Source organism: Mesocricetus auratus, unplaced genomic scaffold, assembly GCF_017639785.1.
Source record: "Mesocricetus auratus isolate SY011 unplaced genomic scaffold, BCM_Maur_2.0 Super-Scaffold_4256, whole genome shotgun sequence".
NCBI classification, from domain to species: Eukaryota; Metazoa; Chordata; class Mammalia; order Rodentia; family Cricetidae; genus Mesocricetus; species Mesocricetus auratus.
The window spans coordinates 94,242,634-94,258,737 of NW_024429182.1; the positions used below are offsets into that span (position 1 = coordinate 94,242,634).

Sequence of the window (16,104 nt, forward strand, 5' to 3'; positions counted from 1 at the left end):
TCTTTCTCAGTTCCAGCCCTCAAAGTCTTAACTTTCTCGCTTCTCTTCTGGCTCACCAGAATTTTTTTAAGGACCGAATTCTCAGTGTGGCCTCCATTTACTCCTCTACACACAGTCGGGATCTCTTGGTTGGCATCAGAAGGTGTGAGAGCAAATTTAGAGGGCAGAGTCTGGAGGAATTTAGAAGAAAACTCTCAGTACTCTGGTGAGTGAATTTGAAAATAAAAAGGGGTGGGTAATGGGGGACTGCTTGCTTCCTGCTGGGTGCTCTAGAAATCAGGAGGAAGACAGAGAGGGCAGCCTTGAGGAAGAGAGGTTTCAAAGTCCAGACAGGTCCAATTATTTCTCCAGATAGAGTTCACTCTCTTGTTCCTAATGTTTATTTTTGGGTAGTACCAAGTATCTCCTGCTGCAAGAGAGACACTGCTGTCCATGTCTGTTTCCCAAACTGACCACTGAAGAAGTAAAGTGATAATGGTGTATGAAAGCAGAGTTTAAGATCTCTCTGTGTAATAGTGTATTTATCCATGATTCTATGGGTTTATTCCCTTTGCTTCTGTCTCTGTGACTGGTGTCCCAATCTTTTCTGCAGCCTCTTATACATTTACTTGTACTATGATCAGCCTCAAGTCTGTAGGGAATTTCTAATGTTACTTAAAAATCATTACATTTGCCTAGGTCCATATATGCCATGCCTAAATAAAATTCAGGCCAGACAAGTAATTCCAACTACAAAGATAGCTGGTGCAGGAAGATTCAAAGCCAAGACCTGCCAGAAGACACAATAAGACCACGTCCAAAGGAAAAAATACCAAAAGGGTGTTGCTTATTGGGGTGCAGTTAGTGGGGTGTAGGTGCCGATTTCAAGTTTGTACTATGCCCAGGTTTCAATACCAAAGAAAGACACAGAGAAGGAGGTGATGGGAACAAAGAAACAGTGTATGAGAACACTGGGAGAGCACACTTTCTAAAAAATGACAACTTTTCTACTTCTGGGACATGATACCCTTACATAGCCCAGGCTAACCTTGTGAAACTGCCCTGTGTCACCCTCCACAGACACTGGAGTTACAGGTAGACAGCGCAGCCCCAGGAAGTTTCTACCTTTGAAGGAACAACAAAGCTCCTGATGGACTTTAATACTGTAAAGACTGAAAGATGTCTTCTGTTAGGAAGATCTTGAGAGCCATGAAAGCTAGCTTCACCCAAGCTAATGTAATCACCAGAGGACACAGGCCTGCCCTGTGTTGACTTTGAGGATTGTCCTTTGCTCTCTCCTGCTTTTAGTCAGTTGTGGACACCTCTTTTTTTGAACTTAGGCATTGACTGTCTTTACCATCATACGTTATGTGATATTACAATGCTCACATTACAGTTGTCCAGTTTTTAAATTTGCCAACAAATAGGGAATACACATAAAGTTGTTCCAGATAATACTACTTAGTAAATGAGCCCAGGGACAAATTCTTCACCTAGCCCATTTGGAAAAAGTTCCATTACTCTTGTGACATTAATATTTTGACGTTTCAGCAACCTTAAAGATACAAGTTTTATCGAAAACGTCATGCCTTGGTTGGTTGGTACCCATGGGAGCCCTGCTCTTTTCTAAAGAGAACTGGAGGAGGAGTTGATGGGAGTGGGAGGGGAGAGGTTGGGGATAGGACTGGGAGGAGAGGAGGGAAATATGGGTCAGGATATAAAAACAAAAAAACCAACAAATATAAATGAATGAATAAATACCAAAAAAAAAAAGTTACCTGGTACATAGTTCAAATCCACCAGAAAAAGACCACAAACTATATTAATGACTGCTAGTAGGCCAACAACAGCCTCATGGAGAAGTCTAAGGCTTGTTACACAGAAGAGACTGGAGGAGGCTTTCTTTCTTTCTTTCTTTTTTTTTTTTTTTTGCTTCTTTTCTTTGTTTGTTTGTTTTTGGTGGCAGCACAATTGTCTCCTTTCTGAATGTGTATTTGCTGAGAAACTGCTGTACTCCCCTCAGCTGTGAGAAGCTTGCACTCCCTGCCACCCAGCACTAAGTGGGTCACAAAAGCCAGGGGAAGCAGTCAATTATCTCACAGTGCTTTTATAATTTGGGTGAGGGTAGCAAGAAGTGAGAGCTGCCAGGAGCTTTTAGGAATTTACAATGGATTTTCCTTAGCCATCACATACCCCAGTCACAAAAGAAACAAGATGTCTGCAGCCTTATTGTTGAACTGAAAAAACATAGTGTTCCCTGGTGTGTCCTTTCAAAAAGATGTATTTTTCTGGAGTGGGGCTATTTGAAGGATGATATAGCAACCCAGTGCCATAGAAGGTGATCAGGACTGGCTCCCTGGTTACTGGGTATCCTCTGTGACAACAGGTTGCACTCAACCACTGAGCCTTCTTCCCACCTCCCTTTCACTGTGTTCCAGGTGTAACACTGTTTTGCTATAGAGCCTTGAACTTGCTGTCCTCTGGCATCAGTTTCCCAAGAATCCAGGTTTAGAGGCCAGCACCAACAGGCCCAGCTTCTTAGTTTCATTTCTGGTCCCTCACTATCTGTGACTTTTTTCTGTGCTGTGTATTGCATGTGAATCTCTACTGAGCTTGCTGCCTTTTCTTTCATCTGGAAAACAAATGTGACCTGGTGGTAGTGGCAGAAGCCTTTAATCCAAACACCCAGGAGGAAGAGAGAGTTGGAACTCCTGGAGTTCAAGGCCAGCCTGGTCTACAAAGTAATTCCAGGGCGACTGTAATACACAAATCCCTGTCTTGAAAAACAAAAACAAACCAACAACTGTTAAGAGAAGCTTTTTCCTGCCGGGTGTTGGTGGCGCATGCCTTTAATCCCTGCACTCGGGAGGCAGAGGCAGGCGGATCTCTGTGAGACCAACCTGGACTATCAAGCGAGTTCCAGGACAGCCTCCAAAGCCACAGAGAAACCCTGTCTCAGAAAAAAAAAAAAAAAAAAAGAGAGAAGCTTTTTCTTTGAGACAAAGCCTTCCCACCAGCCTGGTTCTAGAGCCTCATCAGTCCCAAATAAACACACAGGAGGCTATATTAATTATGAAGCTGTTGACCTTGCTTGTTTCTTACTGACTAGCTCTGACTTAAGTAATTACCCCATAATTATTAATCTAAGTATGTCTCTTACCGGAGAAGTTTCCGGGCTTCCTACCCCATGGCATTACATCTCGACTCTCCTGTGTTTCTCCTTCCCAGAGTCCTCCTGGACTCCTAGTCCCTCCTATCTTGGTTCCCTATTGGCTCAACAGTGCTTTATTGACATAAGACGACAAAATAATTAATATGCACACATATTATCTATTTTTCGAGTCTTCTGTTGTAGATGCTTTCTTGTCCCTGCTGTGTTTCCTAAAAATGACAAAAAAATAAGCACCATTGTTTTATGCATGACTTTTCAGAAAAGGCTTTCCATTGCCTTAAATCTGTTATGAGATTATCAGTGGGCTATTCATGTATGGCTTTAAAATAAGGAAACTTATTTCTATAGCTAGACATTTATAGAATTTTTATTCCTGAAACACTTGTGTGTATTGTCAAATATTTTGATGCAAAGAATGGGCAGGGTTTCGTATCTTCCATTTCTGATGAGGTGTGCGGTGTGTATTGCTTTTTCATACTGAACTAATATCGCCTGTTGTTGGGTGAAATTGGTGTACATTGAAGTATAATTTCTCATGGGGTTTTGAACTCAGTATCTTGCTGGCATTCAAACCTGGGATCTCCCATCAATTTCTTTGTCAAATTTCTAGACCAAGATTGCTGAGGAATATTATTTTAAAGTGTGTTACATTTTCATGGGGTCTGAGGGACATGTAAACAATGGGGGAAAGACCACTGAAATCTATAATACCAGAAGCATACTTTATTAAAAGAAAATCACCACAGGGCACAAAAGCTTACCAGTTAACTGGGAACACAGCCAGAAATCAGGTTTCTGAAACTTTGGCAATGTGGGCCAGTTTGGAGCCTCTTCTTATACTAAAATCAAGCTCCAGCTATGTGTCAAAGAACTTTTACAACTTTGAGGTCAGGCTTAAAGTCATATTATATTTTAAATTTTACAACTTTTGCTTATAGGATGTTAGGATGTTAACTAAGGATGTTTGCAAAAGCCTGTGACTGACACAGCCACTTTCCACTGTCCTTGAAAGAATGCAAGGCAGAGAGTAGAGCCACATAGGAGGACAGTTAAAAATTAAGGATCCACAACACAGCGGGTCTCATAGAGGCCATAGTTAGCAGCTAACCTTGTCTGCAAGGTTACCTCCCTAGCTGGGAATCTGGGAGGCAGGAGACAATTGTTATAAGTTTACCTCTGTATACAGTGGCTGCCAGGATGTCTGCTCTTAAGGCAGACAGTGGTTGTTAAAGGTTAAATGGCTGCCAGCTTTATATTATTTCTTCTAAAATGTGCTTCTGCTTACAGTTTTAAATATTTATATTCCTGGACCCTTCATTTCCACTCTTGTGTTACTACCAAAATCAATTTTAGATTCATTTTGATCCTCTTAAGGTCATTTAACAACCTCTCTATTTTATTGAGAGTAGGTTGAGTGTCTTATTATATTACAGAATTATTTTAGTTTTGACTCTATCTGTTGGCAGAGTTGGGTCTATTGGGTGTAACAGATAATTTTTCTGGTACGTCAACAGGCATTACATTACAGGTAGATAATTTTCCCCTTTATTAGGGAACGTTTTTTGTTGATTATTAGGGAACGTTTTTTGTTGAATTTTTGTTGTTGTTGTTGTTGTTTTTGTTTGTTTGTTTGTTTTTGACTTGGCCTTTTTTTAGCCCTTTTTGGGTCGGGGATGATGTACTCTCTTCTATAGATGCTTCAAGCTGAAACCAGGAAATGATGGTCAGGTCCAGGAAGCCTAAAAGGGTAGTTAAAGGTGCAGAGGGAATTTAGGCAATGGGGCCCTTACCTGAGGTGTTTAATTTGACCCAGCTGGAGACAAGGAACATTCATATCAGCGGGGTTGGTCCATATCAGCTTTTAGCAAGTCCAGGGCTCATAGCTTTAAGTCAGCAGCTAGTGCCTGGATGTGACTGTCACCCGAGGGCAAACCTGCTGAAACAGATATAGACTGGAGACAAAAGTTAACATTTAGGAATTTAAAGGAAACACAATTACAAGTGGAACTTTCAGGCCCTATATAACTTTACATTTTTATCAGCACATAGAGTATTTTCTAGATCACAGTTGAATCACTTATACAGTATATGTTGTAACAGCTCTCACCATATATTTTCATCATCATATAGAAGTCCATACCAATCCAAAACATTTGAGACTTATTGCTTCCTTAGTCTACAAGAAGACAAAATGCATAGAGAACTTATTAAGACTAAGAAGTGTTATATAAAGTGCTTTTTTAAACAATAGTTGGGAAGCAGAAGCAGCAGGATCGCTTGGAGTTTGAGGTCAGCCTGGTCTACACAGTGAGTTCCAGGACAGCCTCCAAAACAATACAGAGAAATCGTGTCTCAAAAACCAAAACAAAACAAAAAAAATAGTTGGATCTAAATTGTAAGCACATATATACATATTTAAATGCAACTTATCTTTATATATAGTTAAATCTTAAATATATTATACAGGAGTTTATATATATACACATATACAACATATACATATACATATATATACTGGTATGAAATTATTTAATTATAAGACATTTGTTGTAAGTTTAAAGCCAGATTTTATTATAAATTAAATAGATTTTAAACCATATTCAATGGGCAATCAACAATTCCTGAGGAAAGAACTTATAGTATAATTTTAAGATATTAGTAGTAGTAGTAGTAGTAGTAAATCTTATTGTATCAGATCTAATAACCAGAGCATCCAGAGGTAAATTTTAAGTTTAGGCTGTAAGGGCTGCAGCCAGGATGCATTGAACATTGTTGAGTCATAAATTTATAAATAAACATTCAGGGACCATATTTACGCATTTAAACCAGACAAACCTTTTCTTAATTTCTCCAGCTGAATTTTTAGGCTGGGCTGGGGGATGGGCAGGCTGCCCTGGCCAGCAGGGCACAAGAAAGGTCTAGCCCACAGGAACCTGGAATGAAAGGGACAAGAGACACAAAGAACGGACAACAAGACAGGCTCTCTGATAAAGCTGCAATTTTTTATTTTCTCACAAGGATTCTTATACTGGTTGAAGCAGGAAGCTTGGCAGAGCAGGGGGGTTAGGTGGGAGAGGCTATTGCTTTGAAGCAGGGAGCTTGGTCTTGGCAGGATATGTTCCAAGGACACAAGTCTGTGGCTGGAGGAGTCTGGATTGCAGGCCAGGTGGCAGAGGGGTGGTAGAGCCTGGACTGCAGGCCTTGAAAGTATGCTATACAGGAAGATAAGCAGACACAGAGACATAGAAGCTTAGCTGTGTTAGTCTCTAAGAATGCAGTAGGAATGAATATAAAGATGGTTGTTATTATGCTATCCTTATTTAGTACCTTCCACAGCTGGCAACATTTATAAGAGGTCCTATATTCCAATCACCGATCCCAGCAACAGGCTTCTTGTATTTTCTTGTCATTTGGAATGAAATATATTAGAGGACGTGAAAGTATGATTGCTGTGTGACTAAATTTCTTCGCATATTTCTCTACTTTGCTCTTTTCCCTTATCATGAGGTATTTCATTTAGCTATGCACAATATCCCTCCTGATTTTCCCATTCTTTCTGATTTCCTTTTCGTCATCCCAATCACACAGGAACCTGAGCAGTGTGTCCGTAGTCAAGACAGACAGACGGACCCAGGGTCACAGCAACAATGGCCTCATCAGTCCTGGTGATGATCAAGGAGGAGGTGACCTGTCCTATCTGCCTGGAGCTCCTGAAGGAACCTGTGAGTGCCGATTGTGACCACAGCTTCTGCAGAGCCTGCATCACACTGAACTATGAGGCTAGCAAAGTCAAAGAAGGGGAGGGCATCTGCCCTGTGTGCCGAGTTACTTACCTGTTTGGGAATCTGAGACCTAATCGACATGTGGCCAATGTAGTGGAGAGACTCAATGAGTTCAAGTCCAGCCCAGAGGAGGAGCAGAAGGTCAACGTCTGTGCACGACATGGAGAGAAACTCCAGCTCTTCTGTGAGAATGACATGATGACCATCTGCTGGCTTTGTGAGAGATCTCAGGATCACCGTGGTCACCAAACAGCTCTCATTGAAGAGGTGACCTATAAGTATGAGGTAAGAAGAGGGAGAATGTAGGACACAGAGCAGGAGACTGTAAAAGTTGGGAAATGCCAAGTTGGTTACTTACTGGGACATCATAGATGGGAGGCTTGAGGTATCAGTCCATCCTTTCTGACCTTTAGAGTCCTAGAAAGACATGATGATTCACTTAATCATATGAGAATCTGCCTGGAATACAAATACTAGGTTAAAAAATTAGTTTTTAAGTGTCCCTGTGAAGCAGAGAGGATGACAAAGAAAAGCCATGAGCAGAAGAACTGCTAATTTATTCCATATTTATCTTCTTTCCACATCAATGTCAGATTCACTCACATTACCTAAAGTCCATCCAGTTACCATCAGCACTGGGTTAGTAAATGAATGACATACAGCAGTGAAGAGAATATGCATGTGGCAGGTTTGTAATTGGTAGCATGACTGACTAAGACATCTGTGTCTTTGTCTGTATGGAGGTTGTGTGTATAAATACAAGAGTTGGGTGAGCTGTAAACTGAAGATTTACATGATTTCTGTGCATAAATCATGACACAAGTTATAAAAAGAAAACTGTTTTAAGTGTCCTGTCTTTCCAGAAGGGTGTTTTGTTTTGTTTTTTTGATCTTTGATCTTTGGTTAAAACAACCATCCTACTAAGCACAGAGCTTGACTCTGCTACAATTCCTCTCCCACAGGGGAAGCTCCAGGCAGCTCTGCAGACACAGATGGCAAATGAGAAAAGATGTGATGAATGGGAAGATTATCTTCAAAAGGAGAAAACATACTGGGAGGCAAGTGGGGACCCTTCCTAAGAGAGTTAGCCTGATGTCTGGGAGGGACCTGGGCAAGAAGCTCCCTGACTCTTCACTCCCTGGTAGTTGATGAGGTCAAGGGACCTTGATTAGTCCTCTCTACGTGTTCCCTTGGAGCTGGGGCTGCACAGTGAGTGCCTCACAACTGAGCCTGACCATGTGAGGAACTAACACCATGAGGATCCTGGTGATTGATGACATGAGTCCTGGGTTTCACTCCTGTGGTGTTCTCTGTAACTACGACTTTTGGGAAGATACTTTGGAACAGTCACTTGTTCTGTTCTTGTGGTTAACTAATCTGAGGGGTTCAGAGGTAGAAAGAGGAGTATTGCAGGCAGGAATAGGAGTCTGGAACAGCTGTGTGGAAAACTGAGCCACACCCAAGAATCCCACTTTGATACAGGTGGCCTTGGTAAATGTGAGCGAAGATCTTTGTTTTGGAATGTCATGAACAGACCCTGAAAGGGAGACACATGCTTCACTAAGACTCCCTTCCCTCCCCACGCTCAGTTCCTTGTGAACAGTTCTCATCACAACAGTGGTTTTCTGTCATCCCCTCCCATCAGGATAGTCTGAATTCCTCTCCCCTTTCTTATCCCTCAAGACCCAAATACAGAGTGATGTAGAAAATGTTCAGATGAAGTTTAAAGGACTGCAGGAATTCCTGGACTCCAAGGAGAAGAGTGAGCTGCAGAAGCTGATGCAGGAGAAGGAAGGCATCATGAACAGCCTGGCAGAGTCTCAAACTGAGCTGGAGAAGCAGAGGGAGGCAGTGAGAGACCTCATCTCAGATGTGGAGCATCAGTTGCAGTGCTCAACCATTGAAATGCTGCAGGTAAGACCGCAGGAGGTCCCAGCATCTGAGAGTCAGGAGACCTGGAAGACATTGCCCTCCCTCTGTGCTAATGACAATAGGGTTCTCTGTGCCCTCCCTGAACTCTTTCCTGAGCCAGTTTCAGAGGCTGTGGAATCATTGCATGGATGGGTGGCAAGGAGAAATTGTGTTTTTAGCTTATCAAATACTGTACAAAAGCTGAAACTTGGCCGGACGTTGGTGGCGCACGCCTTAATCCCAGCACTTGGGAGGCAGAGGCTGGTGGATCTCTGTGAGTTCGAGGCCAGCTTGGTCTACAAGAGCTAGTTCCAGGATAGCCTCCAAAGCCACAGAGCAACACTGTCTCAAAAAAAAAAACAAAACAAACAAACAAAAAAAAGCTGAAGCTTGGAGAGAAGATGTATTGCTTCATGGGTGGTTACTATGCTGCTGTAATGTCGAGCATATGTGAAGCACATTTTTAACTGTCATTACTGCTTCACTTGAATTTAAAATTAGTAGGAATTATTTCTCCCCTTGCATGTTTGGAGACTTTCACCATCTCTGCCTCTGAGACCAGTGATATGATCAGTGGGAGGTTAATATCCATTCAATATCTCAGAAAGTTTTCCCTGCCTCTATCTTTGAATTTCTTAGATGAAAGGTGTAAAGTTTTACAGGTGTAGAGTTTGTATTATATTTCATCTCTATCACATTTTTAAATTGTTTAAACCAAAGCCATATTCTGGTGATGAATATCTCTGTAGGAATGTTTCTTTTATTTCAATTGTCGATGTTATAGACCTTGGCAGTTGTAGGAACTTCTCACGCTGCATTAATTTATTGGTTTTCATTGTGTTGATTTAATAATTATTGAGAACATTCATTCATCACCATTATTAGACACAGTTATCCATACAGACTAAACTCAGCTACTTCATATAGATGCTAACTATAGCCACTATGCTCTATAAGCCTGAAATTACATCTCTTCTCCAAAGAATCTGCCCACCTTTCCCTGCCTCCAGCCCCTGATGACCCAAATTCTAATATTCACTTTGTGAGATTAATGTTTGTACATCATACATGTTTAATTTATAGCACTTAGTGTTGGTTTTTCCTGTGCCCAGCTGGTTTAGTGTAACCTAAATTCTCTGACTTCAGTCAAAGTACCACAAATGTAAATACTTCTTATTAAATGTCTAATATTTTAACATACATGCTTACCATATCATTTTCATCCACTCCTCTGTTGATTAGTTCCCCTGTTGTCTCATTTTATCTTCTATGGTAATGACTCAATGGAAATGTTCATGCAGATGTCACTATGAAAACAACTTTGAGCATCAGAATTTACCTATAACTTGAATGATTAGTCCTCCCCAGAATTCCTTTTACTATGGGATCTACTGTTGGTGGTTTATGTTATATAAAATAAAAAATAAAGCCATGTGTAGTCAAGCCTCTATTGCCTGTGATCCCAGAACTTGAGAACTTCTCATACACACACAGAAAAACATGAGAAGCATGTAACAATGAAAATTATATACAAGGTGTGCTGGCTCACTCCTTTAATTACAGCAGTTGGAATGCAGAAGTTAACGAAGCTACATGGGTTCAAGAACAGCCCTGGTCTTTAAAATGAGTTCCAAGACAGCGGGGGTACATAGTCAAACACCCAACTGGCCAAGGTGGAGTGTGTAAGAGAGTACAGAATGTCCAGACTTAAATGGAATTTATATACACCATTTCTAATTTAAAGGCCCACAGATCATTACAGAAGAAGGGGCAGAAAGACTGTGGGAGTCAGAGATGATGAAGGTCTACAAGGACAACAGTGTATTCTAGGCATAGCTTAGCAGCAGCACATATGAGCTACAATTGGTTGTGACACCAAACCCAAGACCTTTGCAAACCTAAACCACACCAAATTCTACTATGGAAAGTGGGCTTCCTTACAAATTGCAAGCACACCCAAGGAGCTCCTGGTAATTGTTAGCAATTAGGAGAAAGTTTACATTTGTTAAAGAATGTAACTTTACTAAAGTCTACCAATATCCACTGAAAACCAAAAATGCAAGAATAGTGTTAGGTCTCTAGCCCTGGACAAATGGCTAACTGAGGTGCCTACATAATATATCAAAGTTGATCTGGTGGATCAAGTCTTGATATCTGTCCCATATAAAAGAACCAATATTAGAAACCAGAAAAAGAATATTTTTGACTGCATTTCAAAGATAGACGAAGATTTTAAAAAAAACCCTCTGTCCATCTTCAGTTTCCCTAAGAAAGATCAAAGTTTAAACAGAGACAGAAAGAGTATGTACATATGAGTATTCCAGGTCAAGGTGTGGTCCTGTCCATCATTCTTACCCCATTGTTATCTGGGGTAGACTTGGACTTAAGGTGGGCTGGCAAGTAATTAAAACGATTTGAAATCTTTTTAGGAGGTCAGGTCTCCTTCTAGCTAGACTTGGTTTCCTCTCCCAGTATGAGATTACTAGTGAAATTACCATTTTGGGGATGGGAGTCATTGTTTAAATGGTTTGTGAACTAGAAAGAACACATTTCTCTTTAATTTCTTTTTCTGCTGAGACAGAGAGAGAGAAAAAAGAGAGAAAGGGAGATATGTTTAGTTGATTTTAAATATCAGACAATCTAAAATTCTGTTCCTTGTGGCTTCTTCATTACTAAATTATTAAATTGTGTCTAACTGACTAAAATAATTTGGAAATCAGCTTGTCAGACATGTTAGTTGCAAGTAAGGTAATGGATAGCTAACATGGAGCAAGTGAAAAGTCCTGTGTTTTTGTGTTTAGTTTGTAAACATGGCAAAATGTATATAAGCTTTGAAACTATTGTGTATTCATCCTTGATCTCCATGTCTTGTAGTAAGAGACAGAAAATAATCCATTAGGTTACATGTAGCTCAAGTAAAGAGGGATGCATCACATAACATCATGTCTTGGAGAACTGGAGTGTGGGGGAAGGGTGGCTGGCTTGATTCTCTTTTGACTTTGTCTCTTTGGCCAGTGAGAGTGTGACCCCGATGTGCAAGAACATGCAGAACATGTTGTTAACTGTGTTTTCTCCCTCCTCTCCAGGCTGTGAATTCTGTCCTAACAAGGTATGTGTGGGCTGACAGGGAAGATTAGACCTGTTGTCCAACTAGAATAAAAGTGTCAAGGGTTTGGGGGATTTAGACAAAATGTTATTCTGAAGTTCCAAATGGGAGGGAGGGGGAGGGGGGTGTCAGGGTCTGTCTGTTTTGTAACTACTGAGAACAGATTGATTCTCTTTTAGGGGACTGGGTAATGGGGAGTCCAGAGTTAGGCTCAGCAGTGGGATGAGGCAAATGGAGTCTCAGGTGCTTTCAGACTCCTGTGGTTCCCTCATTCTATTCACGCTGTGTGCTTGTGTCTGGCTGTCTGCAGTTAACAAGACTTGATTCATAGATTCATCCTAGCTAGGCTGTGTCTTCCTTGGCTGCAATGTTCACAGATTTGCACATTGGGAAAATTCCTGGGGATCTGTGTGTTTCTTGTGGGATGGGAGAGATCCAGAGTTTCTTTGTGGTTGTGCTTAGCTTTTTCACAAACAGACTTGAGTCTGTGGGTCCAGTTGTTCCACATGAGTCACATACTTCAGAAGACTGGAAAGCTGTGCCCTTGTATGTGAAGAGTCACACCCAGGCTGCCGGAATCAGGCTCGTTCTGAACATATGGGGCTCATGTTATTATTAATTTGGTGTTCCTCCTTTGCCAAAATTGTCATCTTAAAAAAGAACTTGAAGATTCAGGAGCTGGCAAGAGTGTCCATATTGGCAAAAAGTGTTTGATGTTTTGGCTTTCTTCAGATGATTTTCTCACACTCCATGACTCTATTACCCAGGAGCAGCTTCTGAATCACCTGCTTTAGACTGGTCATGAAAACCCATCTCCTTTCTCCCTTTCTCCCTTCCTTCCTTTCTCCCTTTCTCCCTTCCTTCTTTCCTTCCTTCCTTCCTTCCTTCCTTCCTTCCTTCCTTCCTTCCTGTCTCTCTGTCTTTCTGTCTCTCTCTCATTTGGTTTTCACACAGGGTTTCTCTGTGTAGCCTTGGCTTGCCTTTAACTCACTTTGTATACCAGGCTCACCTCAAACTCAGAGATCCTCCTGACTCTATCCCTTAAGCACAGGGATTAAATGATTGTTACTTCACGCTCAGCCCACACGTCATTTTTTAGCTACCTTCTGTTCATTTCTTTTTAAACTCGGAATTCATCATTTCATAAGAGCTCTGGGAGGGAGAGTAGGGGAGCAAGTTTTTGATTACAAATTGAGGAGGTCTGCTCCCTGGGGAGTAGGGCTTTCCCAACATCACACAGCAAGTAAGTGGGGCATGGGGAGGGTAGTGAGTCTCTCATGTCTGCCGACTTAGTAGCCTATCAACTATTTCCCTTCTCGGATTTCTCAAGAGAGCTCCAGGACAGCTTTAGTTAGAATGAAAGAGAGTCAGTTATGGCCAAGGTCACACTGTCTGAGGTGTGGATGTCAATCTTTTGTCCCTAGGAGTCAGACCTTAAGAGTGAAACTACCCAAAATGATCCCAAGAAAACAGAGAAGGATCTTCCAAGCTCCAGATGTAAAAGGCATGCTGCAAGAGCTTCAAGGTGAGAACAGCTGCATTCGGTGATTAACTGGGGGATTCCATCTGTGGCTGGGGTTATATTGTCTGGGAAGAGAGTGATGTTTCTGCACATGGATAGAGGACTCAGAAGAGCAGATAGTGTGTCCCAGTGATATCATCATATTAAATGAAAAATCATCATCCATCCCATCGTTCATCTCAATTTAAAATCCTTCCTCTAATCTGTAGAGGAGATTGACTTTAATGTTTTGATTTCTTTGCTAGCATTTAATGCTGTGAATTTTCATGATTTCAGGACAAATGGATGCCCAGCGCTACTGGGGTAAGGAGAAATCACAGCACTATATGCCACTCTCTTCTTAATGCCTTTCAGAGTTTATATCTCCATTAAACCTGATGTTTCCTGTTACTTCTGCCAATAAACACAGCAATCTGCATCTTCTTGACTTTAAACACAGTTCCTCCAAGTTTCCTCTCACTTCCTCCTTAGGCTTCTGCTCCTTACATCACAAATAATACTGTACCTTGCCTCTCGTGTGACTTAACTTCTATGTCTCATTTTTCTGCAGTTCATGTGACCCTGCGTCAAGTGCGTAATAAACATGTTGCCATTAACATGGAAAAAAGACAAATTCAACGTCAATACAGATATACAAGTTCTTTGCAAGATTATAAAACCTCTGATTTAGGTGTCCTTGGAATTCCAGCTATGCAGTCAGGGAAACATTACTGGGAAGTAGACGTGTCTGGGTGTGATGCCTGGATCCTTGGATTAAATGATGGAAGATGTGCTCAAGCCCAACTTCATTCAATAAATCAAATGGGCAGCATGTATAATTCTCACGATAAACAACATGAAAATTATCAACCTAAATGTGGCTACTGGGTTATAGGGATGAGGAATAGGTTCGTATATAATGCCTTTGTAGAGTGTTCTGTCACCCGCAATGCCAGTGTCTTGGTCCTCTCTCTGACTCGTCCTCCCAGTCGTGTTGGAGTTTTCCTGGACAGAGAAGCTTGTACTCTCTCTTTTTATGATGTTTCCAACCACGGAGCTCTCATCTATAAATTCTATGAACCTTTCTTCCCTGATACAGTTCATCCATATTTTAATCCTATGGAATCATTGAAGCCAATGACAGTCTGTGGACCACCATCCTAAACTGTCACTTATCTGCACAGTGCCCCCTTGTCTGGTATATTTCATATGCCTTAGCTCTATGGAATCATTATAACTTTTTTTCTATCTTTGGGTACAGGGAACCATGGAGTTGCCTTGGCCCAGCTGCTTTGAGAAGCATGTGTCATAGGTTTCTCAGTTAGAGTCCATGGCTCCTGGAGTTCAATGTGACAACCAGTTCCTAAGAGACCAATGCACTCCCTCAGGCAGTGAAGTGTTCAGGCAATTTTAGGCTTCTCTTCATGTTCCCTTAGTAGTCAAGGAAGCATGAAAGCTTGACCGGACAATTAGTCTTAGACATTAATTTTGTGTACCCTGTATGATATTCAACCTTCATTGTTTCCTGGCAACTGCCACTGTATTGATGCTGGAAATTACCATCATATTCTGTTTCTGATAAAGGTATAAAAAGTCTGATTGTGCTCAATAAAATTGTCACAGCTTCAATCTTGCTGTGGCCCCTCCAATCTAAGCCTGGTTTAATTCCTTGCAGCCAGTTCAGGTGACCTTGGTCAGTCAGTAAGCACTGGCACTTACATTTTGTCTTTCTGTTTAATAATCTTCACTTCTCATATGCATCAGTAATGCATTCTTCTCCTTCATCCAGTTACTTGTCTGTCAACAAGGCGATAATAACTCATCATCTTCCTCACTATCTGAGGTAAAACTTCTGCTACCCTCCACCTCCTCTTTTGTGGTGCCACAGATGGAAGCCAGGGGCTTGCGCATGCTGAGGAGGTGCTCTGCCACTGAGACACTTGCCTTAGCTCTGCCCTGTCATCACAGCCCCATTCCTCTGTCACTGACAAAAGATGAAAGAAAGTCTTGTCCAGCTCCTCTATTAGTTTTAAAATTCTATGTAGGAGTCTGTAGCCTAGGAATGAACCCTTAGTAGTAGGAATGTTTAACCATAATGCTTGCGCTCCTCCAAAACAATACAGAGAACCCTGTCTCATAAAAACCAAAAAAAAAAAAAAAAAAGTTAAGTTGGAAACAGCTCTAGTGGACCCCACTAACACTGTTCAGAGTACCCTGGCTCTATTCCAGCCCCTCCATATAGCAGTATAACCCTGAATACCACCCCCAAAGCCTACTCTTTGTGGATTTTTAAATTTTTTTTTGGTTGTGGTTCTTTGTTTGGTTCGTTTTTATTGCTTGTTGTTGTTTTTTTTTAATAATTTCACAATGAAGCTTGTACACATACTATAGGTCAGTACAAGACAATAAATTGAAAATCTGTTAGAAGGCTCTGAGGGTAAAAGCATTTTCCTCTAAGCCCAGTAACCTGAGTTCAGTCACTTAAACCCCTGGTAGAAGGAGGAGCCAACTCCTACAGATTAACCTCTATGTTCACACACATGCTGCAGTACACACAGGCCTAGACACACACACACACACACAAATGTAAAATGAATTATGTAATTTTTAAATAAGATGAAGTTCAATGCATATAATTCGGCCCTTTCACACT

The 16,104-nt window shown here is 41.2% G+C and overlaps 1 protein-coding gene across 1 annotated transcript; it reads left to right on the top strand.

The window, feature by feature from the left end:
• LOC101823081 (tripartite motif-containing protein 30A) lies at positions 1-15,100 on the top strand. The gene is made up of 8 exons (XM_040757232.1): positions 1-205; positions 6,740-7,218; positions 7,896-7,991; positions 8,617-8,847; positions 11,931-11,953; positions 13,375-13,475; positions 13,749-13,775; positions 14,023-15,100. Exons 2-8 carry the CDS (start codon positions 6,799-6,801, stop codon positions 14,613-14,615), a joined length of 1,491 nt encoding a protein of 496 aa, XP_040613166.1. The 5' UTR covers positions 1-205; positions 6,740-6,798; the 3' UTR covers positions 14,616-15,100.
• The last annotated feature ends 1,004 nt before the right edge of the window (positions 15,101-16,104 follow it).

Excerpts from the sequence above, each read along its gene's own strand:
- LOC101823081 (XM_040757232.1), top strand. The coding sequence starts at position 6,799 with ATGGCCTCATCAGTCCTGGTGATGATCAAGGAGGAGGTGACCTGTCCT. Across the intron at positions 11,954-13,374 it reads GTGAATTCTGTCCTAACAAG|GAGTCAGACCTTAAGAGTGA; the intron begins GTATGTGTGGGC and ends TTTTGTCCCTAG. Across the intron at positions 13,476-13,748 it reads CATGCTGCAAGAGCTTCAAG|GACAAATGGATGCCCAGCGC; the intron begins GTGAGAACAGCT and ends TCATGATTTCAG.